At 49.8% G+C, this 21,081-nt stretch overlaps 1 protein-coding gene across 3 annotated transcripts in view; it reads right to left on the bottom strand.

The window, feature by feature from the left end:
- Window positions 1–21,081, bottom strand: part of NAB1 (NGFI-A binding protein 1) — a 92,981-nt gene that overhangs the window by 34,174 nt on the left and 37,726 nt on the right. For all 3 annotated transcript variants that reach the window (XM_063932761.1, XM_063932763.1, XM_063932762.1), the window contains exon 3: window positions 12,506–12,639. In XM_063932761.1, the coding sequence (XP_063788831.1) occupies window positions 12,506–12,639 (134 nt within the window). The remainder of the gene's footprint in view (window positions 1–12,505; window positions 12,640–21,081) is intronic.

Genomic DNA, 21,081 nt, shown 5'->3' with positions numbered 1-21,081 from the left:
ACATTAAGATCCCACGGTGCCACTGGGGGCACAACCGGGGGCTGTATATGTAGTACTCCTTTTACAAAAGTCTGGACTTCAGGAACTGAAGCCAATTCTTTCTGGAAGAAAATCGACAGGGACGAAATTTGAACCTTAATGGACCCCAATTTGAGGCCCATAGACAATCCTGTTTGCAGGAAATGTAGGAATCGACCCAGTTGAAATTCCTCCGTGGGGGCCTTCCTGGCCTCACACCACGCAACATATTTCCTCCAAATGCGGTGATAATGTTGTGCAGTCACCTCCTTCCTGGCCTTTACCAGTGTAGGAATGACCTCTTCTGGAATGCCTTTTTCCTTTAGAATTAGGCGTTCAACCGCCATGCCGTCAAACGCAGCCGCGGTAAGTCTTGGAATAGACACGGTCCCTGCTGAAGCAGGTCCCGTCTTAGAGGTAGAGGTCACGGATCCTCCGTGAGCATCTCTTGAAGTTCCGGGTACCAAGTTCTTCTTGGCCAATCCGGAGCCACTAGTATCGTTCTTACTCCCTTTTGCCGTATAATTCTCAGTACTTTTGGTATGAGAGGCAGAGGAGGGAACACATACACTGACTGGAACACCCACGGTGTTACCAGAGCGTCCACAGCTATTGCCTGAGGATCTCTTGACCTGGCGCAATACCTGTCCAGTTTTTTGTTGAGGCGGGACGCCATCATATCCACCATTGGTTTTTCCCAACGGTTCACAATCATGTGGAAGACTTCTGGATGAAGTCCCCACTCTCCCGGGTGTAGATCGTGTCTGCTGAGGAAGTCTGCTTCCCAGTTGTCCACTCCCGGAATGAATACTGCTGACAGTGCTATCACATGATCTTCCGCCCAGCGAAGAATCCTTGCAGCTTCTGCCATTGCTGTCCTGCTTCTTGTGCCGCCCTGTCTGTTTACGTGGGCGACTGCCGTGATGTTGTCCGACTGGATCAACACCGGCTGACCCTGAAGCAGGGGTTTTGCCAGACTTAGAGCATTGTAAATCGCTCTTAGCTCCAGTATATTTATGTGAAGAGACATCTCCAGGCTTGACCATACTCCCTGGAAGTTTCTTCCTTGTGTGACCGCTCCCCAGCCTCTCAGACTGGCATCCGTGGTCACCAGGACCCAGTCCTGTATGCCGAATCTGCGGCCCTCTAACAGATGAGCACTCTGCAACCACCACAGAAGAGACACCCTTGTCCGTGGCGATAAGGTTATCCGCTGATGCATCTGCAGATGTGATCCGGACCATTTGTCCAGCAGATCCCACTGAAAAGTTCGTGCGTGGAATCTGCCGAATGGAATCGCTTCGTAAGAAGCCACCATCTTTCCCAGGACTCTTGTGCATTGATGCACAGACACTGTCCCTGGTTTTAGGAGGTTCCTGACAAGTTCGGATAACTCCCTGGCTTTCTCCTCCGGAAGAAACACCTTTTTCTGAACCGTGTCCAGAATCATTCCCGGGAACAGCAGACGTGTCGTCGGGGTCAACTGAGATTTTGGAAAATTCAGAATCCACCCGTGTTGTTGCAGCACTAGTTGGGTTAGTGCTACTCCGTCTTTCAGCTGTTCTCTGGATCTTGCCCTTATCAGGAGATCGTCCAAGTAAGGGATAATTAATACGCCTCTTCTTCGTAGAAGGATCATCATTTCGGCCATTACCTTGGTAAAGACCCGAGGTGCCGTGGACAATCCAAACGGCAGCGTCTGAAACTGATAATGACAGTTTTGCACCACGAACCTGAGGTACCCTTGATGTGAAGGGCAAATTGGGACATGCAGGTAAGCGTCCTTTATGTCCAGGGACACCATAAAGTCCCCTTCTTCCAGATTCGCTATCACTGCTCTGAGTGACTCCATCTTGAACTTGAATTTTTGTATGTACAGGTTCAAAGATTTGAGATTTAGAATAGGTCTTACCGAGCCGTCCGGCTTCGGTACCACAAATAGCGTGGAGTAATACCCCTTTCCCTGTTGTAGGAGGGGTACCTTGACTATCACCTGCTGAGCAAACAGCTTGTGAATGGCTTCCAATACCGTCGCCCTGTCCGAGGGAGACGTTGGCAAAGCAGACTTTAGGAACCGGCGAGGGGGAGACTTCTCGAATTCCAACCTGTAACCCTGAGATACTACCTGTAGAATCCAGGGGTCCACCTGTGAGCAAGCCCACTGTGCGCTGAAATTCTTGAGTCGACCCCCCACCGTTCCTGAGTCCGCTTGTAAGGCCCCAGCGTCATGCTGAGGGCTTTGCAGAACCCTGGGAGGGCTTCTGTTCCTGGGCAGGGGCTGCTTGCTGCCCTCTCTTACCCCTTCCTCTGCCCCGAGGCAGATATGACTGTCCTTTTGTTCGCTTGTTCTTATAGGAACGAAAGGACTGCGGCTGAAAAGACGGTGTCTTTTTCTGTTGGGAGGGGGTCTGAGGTAAAAAAGTGGATTTTCCGGCAGTTGCCGTAGCCACCAGATCCGATAGACCGACGCCAAATAATTCCTCCCCTTTATACGGCAATACTTCCATATGTCGTTTGGAATCCGCATCACCTGACCACTGTCGCGTCCATAAACTCCTTCTGGCAGATATGGACATCGCATTTACTCTCGAATATCTCTCTGCGCATCTCGCATATAAAGGAAAGCATCCTTTAATTGCTCTATAGTCAATAAAATACTGTCCCTATCCAGGGTATCAATATTTTCAGTCAGGGAATCCAACCAGACGACCCCAGCACTGCACATCCAGGCTGAGGCGATGGCTGGTCGCAGTATAACACCAGTATGAGTGTATATACTTTTCAGGGTAGTTTCCAGCCTCCTATCAGCTGGATCCTTGAGGGCGGCCGTATCAGGAGACGGTAACGCCACTTGTTTCGATAAGCGTGTGAGCGCCTTATCCACCCTAGGGGGTGTTTCCCAGCGCGCCCTAACCTCTGGCGGGAAAGGGTATAATGCTAATAACTTTTTTGAAATTAGCATTTTTCTATCTGGGTTAACCCACGCTTCATCACATACATCATTTAATTCCTCTGATTCAGGAAAAACTACAGGTAGTTTTTTCACCCCCCACATAATACCCCTTTTTGTGGTACTTGTAGTATCAGAGATATGCAAAGCCTCCTTCATTGCCGTGATCATATAACGTGTGGCCCTACTTGAAAATACGTTTGTTTCATCACTAGATTCGGTGTCTGTGTCTGGGTCTGTGTCGACCGACTGAGGTAAAGGGCGCTTTACAGCCCCTGACGGTGTCTGAGACGCCTGGGCAGGTACTAACAGGTTTGCCGGCCGTCTCATGTCGTCAACTGATTTTTGTAATGTGCTGACATTATCACGTAATTCCATAAACAAAGCCATCCATTCCGGTGTCGACTCCCTGGGGGGTGACATCACCATTATCGGCAATTGCTCTGCCTCCACGCCAACATCGTCCTCATACATGTCGACACACACGTACCGACACACAGCAGACACACAGGGAATGCTCTTATCGAAGACAGGACCCCACTAGCCCTTTGGGGAGACAGAGGGAGAGTTTGCCAGCACACACCCAAGCGCTATAATATATATGGGAACAACCCTATATAAGTGTTGTTCCTTATAGCCGCTTAAATATATAAAAATATCGCCAAAATATGCCCCCCCTCTCTGTTTTACCCTGTTTCTGTAGTGCAGTGCAGGGGAGAGTCCTGGGAGCCTTCCTCACAGCGGAGCTGAGCAGGAAAATGGCGCTGTGTGCTGAGGAGAATAAGCCCCGCCCCCTATTCCGGCGGGCTTTTCTCCCGGAGTTTTAGACATTTGGCATGGGTTAAATACATACATATAGCCTTAATGGCTATATGTGATGTATTCTTTTGCCATAAAAGGTATTATATATTGCTGCCCAGGGCGCCCCCAGCAGCGCCCTGCACCCTCCGTGACCGTCTGGTGTGAAGTGTGTGACAACAATGGCGCACAGCTGCAGTGCTGTGCGCTACCTTCATGAAGACTGAAGAGCCTTCTGCCGCCTGTTTCCGGACCTTCAATCTTCAGCATCTGTAAGGGGGGTCGGCGGCGCGGCTCCGGGACGAACCCCAGGGTGAGACCTGTGTTCCGACTCCCTCTGGAGCTAATGGTGTCCAGTAGCCTAAGAATCCAATCCATCCTGCACGCAGGTGAGTTGAAATTCTCTCCCCTAAGTCCCTCGATGCAGTGAGCCTGTTGCCAGCAGGACTCACTGAAAATAAAAAACCTAAAAAACTTTTTCTAAGCAGCTCTTTAGGAGAGCCACCTAGATTGCACCCTGCTCGGACGGGCACAAAAACCTAACTGAGGCTTGGAGGAGGGTCATAGGGAGAGGAGCCAGTACACACCATGTGATCCTAAAAGCTTACTTTTTGTGCCCTGTCTCCTGCGGAGCCGCTATTCCCCATGGTCCTGACGGAGTCCCCAGCATCCACTTAGGACGTTAGAGAAAAATAGGATTTTAATACCTACCGGTAAATCCTTTTCTCCTAGTCCGTAGAGGATGCTGGGGACTCCAAAAGGACCATGGGGTATAGACGGGATCCGCAGGAGACATGGGCACTTTAAGACTTTAAATGGGTGTGAACTGGCTCCTCCCTCTATGCCCCTCCTCCAGACCTCAGTTATAGGAACTGTGCCCAGGGAGACGGACATTTCGAGGAAAAGGATTTGTTTGTTAACCAAGGGTGAGATACATACCAGCTCACACCACAACACACCGTACAACATGGCTTTTAAGCAATACCAGTTAACAGCATGAACCAAAAACAGCAACCGGCTGAACATAACCGATACATAACCTCTGTGTAACAGACGCAATAACTATCAACACTACTGCAAAAACAGTCCGCACAGGGATGGGCGCCCAGCATCCTCTACGGACTAGGAGAAAAGGATTTACCGGCAGGTATTAAAATCCTATTTTCTCTTACGTCCTAGAGGATGCTAGGGGACTCCAAAAGGACCATGGGGTTTATACCAAAGCTCCAGACCGGGCGGGAGAGTGCGGACGACTCTGCAGCACCGATTGAGAAAACATGAGGTCCTCATCAGCCAGGGTATCAAACGTGTAGAACTTAGCAAAAGTGTTTGAACCCGACCAAGTAGCTGCTCGGCAAAGTTGAAGTGCCGAGACTCCTCGGGCAGCCGCCCAAGATGAGCCCACCTTCCTGGTAGAATGGGCCTTCACTGACTTCGGTAACGGCAATCCAGCCGTAGAATGAGCATGCCGAATCGTATTACAGATACAGCGGGCAATAGTCTGCTTGGAAGCAGGAGTCCCAATTTTGTTGGGAGCATATAGGACAAACGGAGCCTCTGATTTCCTAATCTGAGCCGTTCTGGCGACATAAATTTTTAAAGCCCTGACTACATCGAGAGACTTTGAATCAGCCAAGGCTTCTGTAGCCACAGGTACCACAATAGGTTGGTTTATGTGAAACGAAGAAACCACCTTTGGCAGAAATTGTTGACGAGTTCTCAATTCCGCTCTATCCACATGGAAGATCAAATAGGGGCTCTTGTGAGACAAAGCCGCTAATTCCGACACCCGCCTTGCGGACGCCAAGGCCAAAAGCATGACCACTTTCCAAGTGAGAAATTTCAACTCAACCTTTCGCAAAGGTTCAAACCAATTTGACATAAGAAATTGCAACACCACGTCAAGATCCCACGGTGCCACAGGTGGCACAAACGGAGGTTGGATGTGCAGTACTCCCTTCACGAAAGTCTGAACCTCTGGAAGGGCGGCCAGTTCTCTTTGAAAGAAAATAGATAAGGCCGAAACTTTAATGGAGCCTAATTTTAGGCCTACATCCACACCTGCCTGCAAAAAATGGAGGAAATGACCCAGCTGAAACTCTTCCGTAGGAGCCTTCTTGGATTCACACCAAGACACATACTTTCTCCAAATACGGTGATAATGCTTCGCCGTAACCTCCTTTCTAGCCTTAAGCAGAGTGGGGATGACTTCCCCGGGAATACCCTTTCGAGCTAGGATTTGGCGTTCAACTTCCACGCCGTCAAACGCAACCGCGGTAAGTCCTGGCACACGCACGGCCCCTGCAGTAACAGATCCTCTCTCAGAGGAAGAGGCCAGGGATCTCCTATGAGCAATTCCTGAAGATCCGGATACCAGGCCCTCCGTGGCCAATCTGGAACAATGAGTATCGCCTGAACCCTTGTTCTTCTTATGATCCTTATCACTTTTGGAATGAGTGGAAGTGGAGGGAACACATATACCGACTGAAACACCCACGGAGTTACCAGGGCGTCCACTGCACTGGCTTGAGGGTCCCTCGACCTGGAACAATATATCTGAAGCTTCTTGTTGAGGCGAGACGCCATCATGTCTATTTGAGGAATTCCCCAACGACTTGTCACTTCTGCAAAAACCTCTTGATGAAGACCCCACTCTCCCGGATGGAGATCGTGTCTGCTGAGGAAATCTGCTTCCCAGTTATCCACGCCCGGAAGGAAGACCGCTGACAGAGCGCTTACATGTGTTTCCGCCCAGCGGAGAACTTTTGTGGCCTCCGCCATCGGCGCTCTGCTCTTTGTTCCACCCTGGCGGTTTATGTACGCCACTGCTGTTACGTTGTCTGACTGAATCAGGACAGGTAGACCTCGAAGAAAGTGTTCCGCTTGTAGAAGGCCATTGTAGATGGCTCTTAATTCCAGAACGTTTATGTGCAGACAAGCTTCCTGGCTTGACCATTTTCCCTGGAAATTTTTTCCCTGTGTGACCACTCCCCAACCCCGGAGGCTTGCATCCGTGGTCACCAGGACCCAATCCTGGATCCCGAACCTGCGTCCCTCTTGGAGGTGAGAACTTTGAAGCCACCACAGGAGAGATATTCTGGTCCTGGAAGATAGGCTTAGTTTCCGGTGCATGTGCAGGTGAGACCCGGACCACTTGTCCAACAGGTCCCACTGAAACACCCGGGCATGAAACCTGCCAAATGGAATGGCTGAGTAGGCTGCAACCATCTTCCCCAGCACTCGAGTGCATTGATGAATCGACACACTTGCCGGTTTCAGTATCTCCTTGACCATGTTCTGGATTTCCAGAGCTTTTTCCGCTGAGAGAAATACTCTCTGCAGTACCGTGTCCAGGATCATGCCCAAGAAAGACAGCCGTGTCGTTGGCATCAACTGTAATTTTGGCAAATTTAGGATCCAACCATGTTGTTGCAGAACTGTCAGGGAGAGCGCAACGTTTTTCAGCAACGGCTCTTTTGATCTCGCCTTTATCAGGAGATCGTCCAAGTACGGGATAATTGTGACACCCTGCTTGCGTAGGAGCACCATCATTTCCGCCATTACTTTGGTGAAGACCCTCGGAGCCGTGAAAAGACCAAACGGCAACGTCTGAAATTGGTAATGACAATCCTGAACAGCAAACCTCAGGAAAGCTTGATGTGGAGGATATATTGGGACATGTAAGTAGGCATCTTTTATGTCGACTGACGCCATAAAATCCCCCCCTTCCAGACTGGAGATCACCGCTCGAAGAGACTCCATCTTGAACTTGAAACTTTTCAAATATAGATTGAGGGATTTTAGGTTCAGGATCGGTCTGACCGAGCCATCCGGCTTTGGTACGACAAACAGGCTCGAATAAAACCCTTCTCCCCGTTGAGACGGGGGTACCGTGACAATGACACGCTGGTGACACAGCTTTTGTATCGCAGCGCACACTACTTCCCTTTCTGGCAGAGAAACTGGCAAGGCTGATTTGAAAAATCGGTGGGGGGGCACGTCTTGAAACTCCAGTTTGTACCCTTGGGACACTATTTCCAACACCCAAGGATCCAGGCCCGAGTGAAACCAGACCTGACTGAAGAGCCGGAGACGTGCCCCCACCGGTACGGACTCCCGTAGAGGAGCCCCAGCGTCATGCGGTGGACTTGGCAGAAGTCGGGGAGGACTTCTGCTCCTGGGAACCTGGCACAGCAGGCGACCTTTTTCCCCTTCCTCTACCTTTAGAGCCAAGGAAGGACGACCCTCGTCCTTTTTTGTATTTATTGGGCCGAAAGGACTGCATCTGATAGTGAGGCGTCTTTTTCTGTTGTGCAGGGACATAAGGAAGAAATGATGACTTACCCGTGGTAGCCGTAGACACCAGATCAGCGAGGCCGTCACCAAACAAGACACCACCTTTCTACGGGAGAGCCTCCATAGCTTTCTTAGAGTCGGCATCAGCATTCCATTGATGAATCCACAGTGCTCTCCTGGCCGAGACTGCCATGGCATTGGCCCTTGATCCCAAGAGACCAATATCCCTCGCCGCATCCTTTAGGTAAGCTGCAACGTCCCTGATATAACCGAGAGTCAAAAGAATGCTATCCCTATCCAGGGTATCCATGTCAGATGCCAAGTTATCTGCCCACTTACCAATAGCGCTACTCACCCATGCCGACGCCACTGCAGGTCTGAGCAGCGCACCCGTAGTAACATAAATGGATTTTAAGGTAGTTTCCTGCTTACAATCCGCAGGGTCCTTTAGGGCAGCCGTGTCAGGAGACGGAAGCGCCACCTTTTTGGACAGTCTTGATAGAGCCTTGTCCACATTGGGAGATGACTCCCACTTTTCCCTGTCCTCAGAGGGTAAAGGATATGCCATTAAAATTCTCTTGGGAATCTGCCACCTTTTGTCAGGAGATTCCCAAGCTTTTTCACAAAGAGTGTTCAGCTCATGAGAGGGGGGAAACGTCACCTCAGGTTTTTTACCCTTATACAAACAAACCCTTGTATCAGGAACAGTAGGCACTTCTGTAATATGTAAACCGTCTTTAATTGCCACAATCATGTACTGAATACTCTTAACCAGTGTCGGATTTTAACTGGCCTCACTATAGTCGACACTGGAGTCAGAGTCCGTGTCGGTATCAGTATCAGCCATCTGGGTAAATTAACGCTTTTGTGACCCTGAGGGGGTCTGGACCTGAGACAAGGCGTCCTCCATGGATTTCCTACATGTTTGGGTCTGAGAATCAGATTTATCCAGCCTTTTAGTCAATAACGCCACATTTGCATTCAACGTACTCAACAAATCCACCCAATCAGCAGTCGGCGGTGCCGACAGAGTCACTCCCAGCGCCTTATCCGCCCCCACTGTAACCTCCTCCGGGGAGGAGCGCTCAGCCTCAGACATGTCGATATACACGTACCGACACGCACCAACACACTGGCTATAGGGGACAGACCCACAGAAAGCCTGTTAGAGACACACCCCAGCGCCTATCCCGGTACTGAGACCAAATACACACTGCCTCAGACCTGTTTGCGCTGTGTTTATCAAGTGATAATAGCACCAATTTACTGTGCCCCCCCCCCCTCCCCCGTTTTGCACCCTGTTACTTGTGCAGGAGTGTGGAGGTCCGGGCCAGCGTCTCTGCCTCATGTGAAGAGAAAATGGCACTGGTAAGCTGTGAGGGCTAAGCCACGCCCCCTCACCGGCGCGATGTAGTCCCGCTCAAATTCAAATTATTTATACTGGCAGGGGCTATATCTAGTGCCTAGGCACTTCCAATATATATATTTTTGCCAGTTTTATTCTAAAAACTTCAGTAATCATGCTGCTCAGGGCGCCCCCCCTGCACCCTGCAAGTGCCGCCGTATGTGTGTGGGAGCATGGCGCGCAGCGCTACCGCTGCGCGGTACCTCCGTACTGAAGTCTTCTGCCGTCACTGAGGTCTTCCTGTCTTCTTAATACTCATCCGGCTTCTAACTTCTGGCTCTGTGAGGGGGGTGACGGCGCGGCTCCGGGAACGAACAGCTAGGCGCACCAAGTGATCGGACCCTCTGGAGCTAATGGTGTCCAGTAGCCTAAGAAGCAGAGCCTTTGAACTCACAGAAGTAGGTCTGACTTCTCTCCCCTCAGTCCCACGCTGCAGGGAGCCTGTTGCCAGCAGTGTTCCCTGAACACAAAAAACCTAACAAAAAGTCTTTTTTACAGAGAAACTCAGTAGAGCTCCCCTGTGAGTGTCCAGTCTCTCTGGGCACAGGATATAACTAAGGTCTGGAGGAGAGGCATAGAGGGAGGAGCCAGTTCACACCCATTTAAAGTCTTAAAGTGCCCATGTCTCCTGCGGATCCCGTCTATACCCCATGGTCCTTTTGGAGTCCCCAGCATCCTCTAGGACGTAAAAGAATTAGTATCTACTATTTCTCCATTCTAAATACAGCATCTGCCAGATGTGAATGTACATAAATTAGAGAAAACAGTATCACAGGTGTCGGAATTCGGTTCCGGCCTTACATTTCTGTCTCTCCGGCCATAGGCTGGGGAAAGTAGGCATCACCATGAGAACGCATCTGCACAGCCCATACTTGGTGCAGGAGAGGCATACGCTCATGTAGGGAAAGCCTGTAATTCCGCCAACGGGGAACCAGTATCAATTGCTGGCACTCCCGTTATTCATAATACCGACGCTGGGATCCTGATGTAAGAAATCCCCCTACCCCCTAACCTTCTGGTCCCACAGCCTAAACCTAACCTCCTCCTTTAGTGCCTGACCCTAACCACACCCAGGAGGTACCTAAACCTAACCCCCCCGATACCCGCTGTCTAAACCTAACCCTCCCTCCTCTGCAGCCTGGCACTAACCTCCCCCAGGAGGGGCCTAACCCTCCCTCCCTGCAGCCTAACCTTACCTACCTCCCCTCCCCCTGCAGCCTAATCCTAACCCCCCTATACCCGCTGTCTACACCTAGCCCTCCCTCCTCGCAGCCTGACCCTAAATTCGCCCGGGAGGGGCCTAGCCCTCCCTCCCCGCAGCCTAACCCTTACCTACCCCCTCCCTGCAGCCGAAACCTAACCCCCTATACCCGCTGTCTAAACCTAAACCTCCCTCCCCTGCAGCCAAACCTGTACCTACCCCCCCATCCCCCCTTCAGCCTAATTTTAACCCCCCTATACCCACAGCCTAAACTGAACCCCCCCCCCTCCTCCCTGCAATTCCTAAACCCAACCCGTCGGCGGTTCCAGCGGTCGGGATGCTGGCTGTTGGGATTCCAGCGTCGGTCTCCTGTCCCTTCTAGAGTACCGGCGTCGAGATTCCAACAGGTATCGGAATTCCTGAATTGGTATTCCGCTTGCCGGGATCCTGACAGCCAGCATATTCACTGCGGGTGTGGTTCATCAAATCGACAGTGTCTAGGTCGACAATGTTTAGGTCGACCACTATAGGTCGACAGTCACTAGGTCGACATGGACGGAAGGTCGACAGGGTTTCTAGGTCGACATGTGCTAGGTCGACAGGTCTAAAGGTCGACATGAGGATTTTTTTTTTGTGTCGTTTTCTTCGTAGAGTGACCGGGATCCCAAATTAGTGCACCGCGTCCCCTCGCATGGCTCGCTTTGCTCGCCATGCTTCGGGCATGGTGCCTTCGCTCGGCACACTTTACCGTTCCAATCGTAGTCCACGTGGATCGTTAAGTATGAAAAAATTCAAAAAAAGAAAAAAAATGTGAAAAACTCATGTCGACCTTTAGACCTGTCGACCTAGCACATGTCGACCTAGAAACCCTGTCGACCTTCCATCCATGTCGACCTAGTGACTGTCGACCTATAGTGGTCGACCTAAACATTGTCGACCTAGACACTGTCGATCTTCAGACCGGATCCCATTCATTGCACCCTGCCAGCGGAACACATACCTTACATGGGAGCACCCCACCGGCTCTCTGTAACATCCTCTCAGTCGCAATCGGAGGCGCAATCTGGTAAAAGTAACGGGATTTTTCTACAGACGGACTTGTGCTCAACTCTGAACCAGGCCCACACTGTAGCATTGGACGACTGATGTAGAGAATACAGACGTATCCTCATATGCTGCTGCCCAAGTCGTGCCAAATAGCCGCTCTCTGCCTGCCAAGTCAGACCAGCGGCTGCTGGAATACCTCCAAGAACGACTATGTACTCTATGGTCTAATTCAATGTGTGACGGTCAACGGTGGAGTCTCCGGAAGTACTTGGATGTGCCCGGCACTGGAATAACAAGCCCGGATTCTGTGCCTATTACGGCAGCTGGTATTGCCCCGTGACGCGGGGGGTACAGCTATAGGGCTGTATAAATAATGGTAGTTAGCAGATGAAATACAACTAGACGCACAGCAATGAGCCAATGTCACAGTGCCCAGGGATCAGTACATGGGTGCAAATATCGCAGGGCAGATGCGGACACGGAATATGAAACTCAGGTCTCAGCCGTCACAAGCTGCACCTGTCTTTTACGCGTTTCTCTAACAGAACGCAGGTTACATCACAAGGGACATGGTAAAGTTACTATATACAGTATGCAGCGGGATTGTGTGAAGCACTTAGGTCTGTTTTCATTAAACTAATGATTCGTCTTTCCTACGAATCTTCAACTGTTTCCAAATGGACTTTAGTTTCCCTGTATTGTACCTTCTTCCCCGTGTTGTAATCTGGTCAGCAAAGTGATGTGTACCGGCCGGCTTCATATAAATAATAGGAATCTAAACGCGTCTTACTTGGTAGTTCTGTAGGTATATTTGTAGGTAACTTCCCGGGAGATCTGCCGCGCCAGTGTGAAGAGTTCGTCACGCCGGGTCAGTAGTGCGATGTCCTTCATGCAAAGCTGAGCCGCAGCTTCATTCACAGTTAGCTAGATCAGGGAAAAAAAAAAAAAAATGGATTAAATAGATTAAAAAATAAATAAAAGTTTCAATGGGGGGGGGGGAGAATTCCCTTCCCAGCGTGGCGTTGAAGTTCCCAGATCTTTTCAGTCGGTTGCGTGGTAAGCCCACAACTAGCGAGTTCTGCTTGCAGCCTCTTGATGCTGCAAGTAGAAAGTCGGTTAGTTGCGGTGTTACCAAGCGCGCTAACAGCTTCGCACCCAGAACATAAGTCAAGAAGAATCTCAACAACAATCTCTTGGCCTAGGGGTGCCCTGGAAATAAAAGGGGCCGTGATTCAAGAAAGTTTGGGAACCACAGCCTTCAGGTAATCGGCAGAAATCCATCTCCCTCAAGAGTCTCTGCATGCACCGCGTCTAGTGTTCATTCTAGCACCCTGCACCTTTCAAAACAAGTGCAGTTCCTCTTTCCTGCCAGGGGTGTCACTCTCTGCCCTGGTGCTTCTCAGAACACTCTGCTCTGTATTTCAGCACTAAAATGCAGACCAGAATGTGCTAAGAAGCACCAGAGCAGAGAGCGACGTCACAGGCAGGAAAGAGGAACTGCATGTGTTTTGAAAGGTGCAGGGTGCTAGAATGAACACTAGCATCCCCAAAGCACTATTTCTGCAATTTGCTAACTCATCCTAGAGGACGGGTTTATCCAAACACCACAGAGGCATAGAGAGAGTGAAAAGGAACCCTCCAGACTATGCCGTGGGACAAGCTGTACCAACTCACCAACGTCTGCCCCCACAGCACCCCAATGGCTGAAATTCATCATAAAATACTAACACACTCCCCCTCCATCTCCCGGCTCTGCTGGAGGTGTAGTTCCCACGTAGGTTCCCTTTCCACACAATAGAAGAGAATGAAAGGACAAATCACTCCTTCACCACCTGGGCAATACAGCCCTGATTCCTGTCAAAGTGCCCCGATTCTGAGGTGGGATGGAGGCAAGTAACTCTGCGCCAGGACACGCCACCCTTCACAGCCAGGGGGGGCAAACACATTTTTGTTGAAGGGTAAATAGTGGCAGCTTCTGCATGTTGTCCACACGTGCTGGGCAGCTTTAATGTAGATCTGAGGCAGACACAACCCTCTGCACACGTTACATCAGCCCCACCTGCAGTGCAATGTGAATTTGCCCAGGTGCAAAGTAACTAAGGAGTCTATTTATGGAGATAAAGTACCAGCCAATCAGCTCCTGTCATTTTTCAAACCCAGCCTGTGACACGGCAGTTAGGAGCTGATTGGCTGGTACTTTATCTCCGTCCACATTACCTCCATCCAAAGCTTAGTAAATAGACCCTTAAATCAGAATCAGGCCCAATGTCAGATTAGTTCCATCACGTAGACTTCGGTATGTCTATGATGGATGATTACTCCCTCAGCGACAAACAGAACTCGGGCATTCACCACCACCTGGTTTATTTGGTTCTAGTTTACAGAGTCGCCCACATATGCATTCCTGGTCACCTAGACTACCAGGTAGGGTCAACCTCTCACCTCCCTGCCCTGCTCGGTCAACGATCTCCAACACACGTCACGTATGCCTCCTCATCTACCTCAGCAGCTATACTCACACAGCCTGGTCACGTTGGCTCCTACTCTGCTCATATACCATGCTCCCTGCTGTTTCAGGCCATCTGCCTGGCCTTCTCCCACCTAAAAGGACTAAATCCTGATGCCTTTACCATTCCCCCCCCCCCCCATGCTGTTAATCTGGGCCCCAGCACCATCCAGGCCCCACCTGTCCCCATTCTGCCTATTGAGTGTTACTACCCCCTCCCTGTAAGCTCTCATGCGTTGGGTTCTCTACCTTATGTCCCACGTCTACCGCTCTCCATCTTCCTCACCTGTCTGGTGTTACGCTGAGCTCAAGCTGCCCCCTTCCCGCTTATCCTGCATAACTGGTATGATCCACGTCTGCCTGCCATGTCCTATATGCCACGCTATTTACTTAAAATTGCACCCACTCATCCGCCGCCTATTTGTAATAGTCAGTATATTGGGCCTAATTCAGACCTGATCGCAAAAGCAAAATCTTCCTCTAATGGGCAAAACCATGTGCACTGCAGGTGGGGCAGATGTAACATGTGCAGAGAGAGTTAGATTTGGGTGGGTTATATTGTTTCTGTGCAGGGTAAATACTGGCTGCTTTATTTTTACACTGCAATTTAGATTTCAGTTTGACCGCACCCCACCCAAATCTAATTATCTCTGCACGTTACTTCTGCCGCCCCTCCCCTGCTGTTGTGATCAGGTCTGAATTAGGCCATTGTCTGGTACGCCCTGGTCTCCCACCAACCGCGTGGTGCCACTGTGACACTCTTAGTTTGCTCTGTACTGTACACCATGGCTAGCTGTCACATATTGTACGCATGATCCGGAATTCGGATATGTTTTGCAGGGACTTTGTGGCACCTTATGAATAAATTATGATTTTAATAATAATAATAATAATACTCTTTTCATAATGTATTCTATCAGTGAGCGGTTTATGTATACCAGACGAGCAGCTATCCTCAGGTATACTACCTTGCCTTGGTAAACTCTGGATTTGCAATACGACCCCAGGCGGATGAGCAGCGTTTGTGTTCCCCCCCGTAGAGGTTTGGTCGGCCCTGTGCAACTTGTGGGTGAATCTAGTTTTGCCAATTCTACCGGTTTAAGTTGCCCCTGACTTACCAGACTGTTCTGTGCTGATGTTTGAACCCCAGACTCTGACGTATACACCTGTAACATCTGTCCCTGATTAGGTGTCTCTTTGGCCTATGGGTTTGTTTTTGTTTTTTTAACTTTTGGAACTATTAATGAAAAGAGCCAAATTAAAATGAATACACTTGTTTTCAATAGAACAGCGGCCAGGGAATGGGGATTTGCAACTTCACGCTAACTGGACATCTATAAGCTGAAGTTTCCAATACAGGTTGAGTATCCTATATCCAAATATTCCGAAATACGGAATTTTTTGAGAGTGAGATAGTGAAACATTTGTTTTCTGATGGCTCAATGTACACACACTTTGTTTAATGCACAATGTTATTACAAATATTGGCTAAAATGACCTTCAGGCTGTGTGTATCAGGTGTATATGATACATAAATGCATTCTGTGCTTAGACTTAGGTCCCATCGCCATGATATCTCATTATGGTATGCAATTATTCCAAAATACGGAAAAATCCGATATCCAAAATACTTCTGGTCCCAAGCATTTTGGATAAGGGATACTCAACCTGTATACAAATAAGTTAGAAATAAATTATATAAGATTTGATTTTAGAGGCAAATTGGGGGAAAAACAGCATGTACTGCGAGAAAATATTGCTATTAAGCTTATCCTACAGGAGAACGTAGAGTAGATTCAGCATTTGGTCTCGACCACATCATCGACGGAGGCCCCCTTACCCGAGCAATACGTACAACTGCAACCTGGCCTCCTCTTTATTCTGAAGAGTCCGAGTGGCTACAGGAGACTCTACTCAGTGATAGAAGATGACTCTTATTCTTCCATAATCCAGTCCCCAAGACGGCCAGAACTCCGTGCAGGAGGGAGCGACGCTTCCGTATACATTATTAGAAAAATAAGATTTTACTAACCGGTAAATTTATTTCTCGTAGTCCGTAGTGGATGCTGGGGACTCCGTAAGGACCATGGGGAATAGACGGGCTCCGCAGGAGACAGGGCACTTTAAGAAAGAATTTGGATACTGGTGTGCTCTGGCTCCTCCCTCTATGTCCCTCCTCCAGACCTCAGTTAGAGAAACTGTGCCCGGAAGAGCTGACAGTACAAGGAAAGGATTTTGGAATCCAGGGCAAGACTCATACCAGCCACACCAATCACACCGTATAACTTGTGATAAACTTACCCAGTTAACAGTATGAACAACAACGGAGCATTAGATCAACCCTGATGCAACCAAACATAACCCTTATGTAAGCAATAACTATATACAAGTATTGCAGAAGAAGTCCGCACTTGGGATGGGCGCCCAGCATCCAATACGGACTACGAGAAATAGATTTACCGGTAAGTAAAATCTTATTTTCTCTAACGTCCTAGTGGATGCTGGGGACTCTGTAAGGACCATGGGGATTATACCAAAGCTCCCAAACGGGCGGGAGAGTGCGGATGACTCTGCAGCACCGATTGAGCAAACAATAGGTCCTCCTGAGCCAGGGTATCAAACTTGTAGAACTTTGCAAAAGTGTTGGAACCTGACCAAGTAGCCGCTCGGCAAAGTTGTAATGCCGAGACGCCTCGGGCAGCCGCCCAAGAAGAGCCCACCTTCCTTGTGGAATGGGCTTTCACTGATTTTGGTAGCGGCAATCCAGCCGCAGAATGAGCCTGCTGAATCGTGTTACAGATCCAGCGAGCAATAGTTTGCTTTGAAGCAGGAGCACCCAGCTTGTTGGGTGCATACAGGATAAACAGTGACTCAGTTTTCCTGACTCCAGCCGTTCTGGCTACATAAACCTTCAAAGCCCTGACCACATCTAGTAACTCGGAATCCTCCAAGTCACAAGTAGCCACAGGCACCACAATAGTTTGGTTCATATGAAAAGATGACACCACTTTTGGCAGAAATTGTGGACGGGTCCGCAATTCTGCCCTGTCCATATGGAAAACCAGATAGGGGCTTTTATGTGACAAAGCCGCTAATTCTGACACACGCCTAGCCGAAGCCAAGGCTAATAGCATGACCACCTTCCACGTGAGAAATTTTAACTCCACGGTTTTAAGTGGCTCAAACCAGTGTGACTTCAGGAAACTCAACACCACATTAAGATCCCAAGGTGCCACCGGAGGCACAAAAGGGGGCTGAATATGCAGCACTCCCTTTACAAACGTCTGAACTTCAGGAAGAGAAGCCAGTTCTTTTTGAAAGAAAATGGATAGGGCCGAAATCTGGACCTTAATGGAACCCAATTTTAGGCCCAAAGTCACTCCCGACTGTAGGAAGTGAAGGAAACGGCCCAGCTTGAATTCCTCCGTAGGGGCATTCCTGGCCTCACACCAAGCAACATATTTTCGCCATATACGGTGATAATGTTTAGCCGTCACATCCTTCCTAGCCTTTATCAGCGTAGGGATAACCTCATCCGGAATGCCTTTTTCTGCTAGGATCCGGCGTTCAACCGCCATGCCGTCAAACGCAGCCGCGGTAAGTCTTGGAACAGACAGGGCCCCTGTTGCAACAAGTCCTGTCTTAGAGGCAGAGGCCATGGGTCCTCTGTGAGCATTTCTTGCAGTTCTGGATACCAAGTCCTTCTTGGCCAATCCGGAACAATGAGTATTGTTCTCACTCCTCTTCTTCTTATGATTCTCAGCACCTTGGGTATGAGAGGAAGAGGAGGAAACACATAGACCGACTGGAACACCCACGGTGTCACCAGGGCGTTCACAGCTATCACCTGAGGGTCTCTTGACCTGGCGCAATACCTCTGTAGCTTTTTGTTGAGGCGGGATGCCATCATGTCTACTTGTGGCAGTTCCCACCGACTTGCAATCTGCGTGAAGACTTCCCGATGAAGTCCCCACTCTCCCGGGTGAAGGTCGTGCCTGCTGAGGAAGTCTGCTTCCCAGTTGTCCACTCCCGGAATGAACACTGCTGACAGTGCTCTTACGTGATTCTCCGCCCAGCGAAGAGTTCTGGTGGCTTCCGCCATCGCCACCCTGCTCCTTGTGCCGCCTTGGCGGTTTACATGAGCCACTGCGGTGATGTTGTCTGACTGGATGAGCACCGATTGGTCGCGAAGCAGGTTCTCCGCTTGACTAAGGGCGTTGTATATGGCCCTTAGTTCCAGGATATTGATGTGAAGGCAAGTCTCCTGACTTGACCACACCCCTTGGAAATTTCTTCCCTGTGTGACTGCCCCCCACCCTCGGAGGCTTGCATCCGTGGTCACCAGGACCCAGTCCTGAATGTCGAATCTGCGGCCTTCGAGAAGGTGAGCACTCTGCAGCCACCACAGCAAAGACACCCTGGCCCTGGGGGACAGGGTGATCAGCCGATGTATCTGTAGATGTGATCCGGACCACTTGTCCAACAGATCCTATTGAAAAGTCCTCGCATGGAACCTGCCAAAGGGACTGGCCTCGTACGATGCCACCATCTTTCCCAGGACTCGCGTGCAGTGATGCACTGACACCTGTTTTGGTTTTAAGAGGTCTCTGACCAGTATCATGAGTTCCTGAACCTTCTCCGTCGGGAGAAAAACCTTCTTCTGGACTGTGTCCAGAATCACACCCAGGAAGGGCAGACGCGTCGTAGGAATCAGCTGCGACTTTGGAATATTCAGAATCCAGCCGTGCTGATGTAACACTTCCCGAGAGCGTGCTACGCTGATCAGCAACTGCTCTCTGGACCTCGCCTTTATGAGTAGATCGTTCAAGTATGGGATAATTGTGACCCCTTGCTTTCGCAGGAGCACCATCATTTCCGCCATTACCTTGGTAAATATTCTCGGTGCCGTGGAGAGACCAAACGGCAACGTCTGGAATTGGTAATGACAATCCTGTACCACAAATCTGAGGTACGCCTGATGAGGTGGATAAATGGGGACATGAAGGTATGCATCCTTTATGTCCAGAGACACCATAAAATCCCCCCCTTCCAGACTTGCGATGACCGCTCTGAGCGATTCCATCTTGAACTTGAACCTTTTCAGGTATATGTTCAGGGATTTTTAATTTCAACATGGGTCTGACCGAACCGTCCGGTTTCGGTACCACAAACATGGTCGAATAGTAACCCCTTCCCTGTTGAAGGAGGGGAACCTTTACCACCACCTGCTGAAGATACAATTTGTGAATTGCAGCTAACACTATTTCCCTCTCTAAGGGGGAAGCTGGCAGGGCCGATTTGAGGTAACGGTGGGGGGGCATCTCTTCGAATTCCAGCTTGTATCCCTGAGACACAATCTCTATAGCCCAGGGATCCACCTGGGAGTGAACCCACTTGTGGCTGAAATTTCGGAGACGCGCCCCCACCGGGCCTAGCTTCGCCTGTGGAGCCCCAGCGTCATGCGGTGGATTTAGTGGAAGCCGGGGAGGACTTCTGTTCCTGGGAACTAGCTGTATTGTGCAGCTTCTTTCCTCTACCCCTGCCTCTGGCAAGAAAGGACGCACCTCGGACTTTCTTGCCTTTTTGTGATCGAAAGGACTGCATTTGGTAATACAGTGCTTTCTTAGGCTGTGAGGAAACATATGGCAAAAAATTTGACTTTCCAGCCGTAGCTGTGGAGACCAGGTCCGAGAGACCGTCCCCAAACAATTCCTCACCCTTGTAAGGTAAAACCTCCATGTGCCTTTTTGAGTCGGCATCGCCTGTCCTTTGCAGAGTCCACAGGACCCTTCTGGCAGAAATCGACATAGCATTTATTCTAGAGCCCAGTAGGCTAATGTCTCTTTGAGCATCTCTCATATATAGGACAGCGTCTTTTATATGCCCCAGGGTGAGTAATATAGTATCCTTATCCAAGGTATCAAGTTCCTCAGATAAGGTATCTGTCCATGCTGCTACCGCACTACACATCCAGGCCGACGCAATCGCCGGCCTTAGTAAGGTACCTGAATGTGTATAAATGGACTTCAGGATACCCTCCTGCTTTCTATCAGCAGCATCCTTTAGGGTGGCCGTATCCTGTGACGGCAGGGCTACCTTCTTGGATAAGCGTGTTAGAGCTTTGTCCACCCTAGAGGAGGCTTCCCAGCGTAGCCTGTCCGTTGGCGGGAAGGGATACGCCATAAGCATCCGTTTGGAAATCTGCAGTTTCCTATCTGAAGATTCCCAAGCCTTTTCACATAACTCATTTAACTCATGTGAAGGGGGAAAGGTCACCTCTTGCCTTTTTTCCCCATACATATAAACCCTCTTGTCAGGGACAGGGTTTACCTCTGATATGTGCAATACATCCTTCATTGCTATAATCATGTAGCGGATGGCTTTAGCCATTTTAGGCTGTAACTTTGCATCATCGCCATCGACACTGGAGTCAGAATCCGTGTCGATATCGGTGTCAACAATTTGGGATAGTGGGCGCTTCTGAGACCCTGACGGCCTCTGCGACATAGGATCAGGCATGGGTTGAGACCCTGACTGCCCCAAGGCTTCAGCTTTATCCAACCTTTTATGCAAGGAATTAACATTATCGTTTAAAACCTTCCACATATCCATCCAATCGGGTGTCGGCGCAGTCGGTGGCGACCCCACATTCATTTGTTCCCGCTCTGTTTCCACATAGCCTTCCTCGTCAAACATGCCGACACAAGCGTACCGACACACCACACACTCAGGGAATGCTCATCTGAAGACAGTTCCCCCACAAGGCCTTTTGGAGAGACAGAGAGAGAGTATGCCAGCACACACCCCAGCGCTATATGACCCAGGAATCACACAGTAACTTAGTGTTAACCCAGTAGCTG

Source organism: Pseudophryne corroboree, chromosome 7 (assembly GCF_028390025.1).
Source record: "Pseudophryne corroboree isolate aPseCor3 chromosome 7, aPseCor3.hap2, whole genome shotgun sequence".
In the NCBI taxonomy this organism is placed as follows: domain Eukaryota; kingdom Metazoa; phylum Chordata; class Amphibia; order Anura; family Myobatrachidae; genus Pseudophryne; species Pseudophryne corroboree.
The sequence above is the reverse complement of the archived record's forward strand: the minus strand, read 5'-3'. Positions and strand labels throughout refer to the sequence as shown.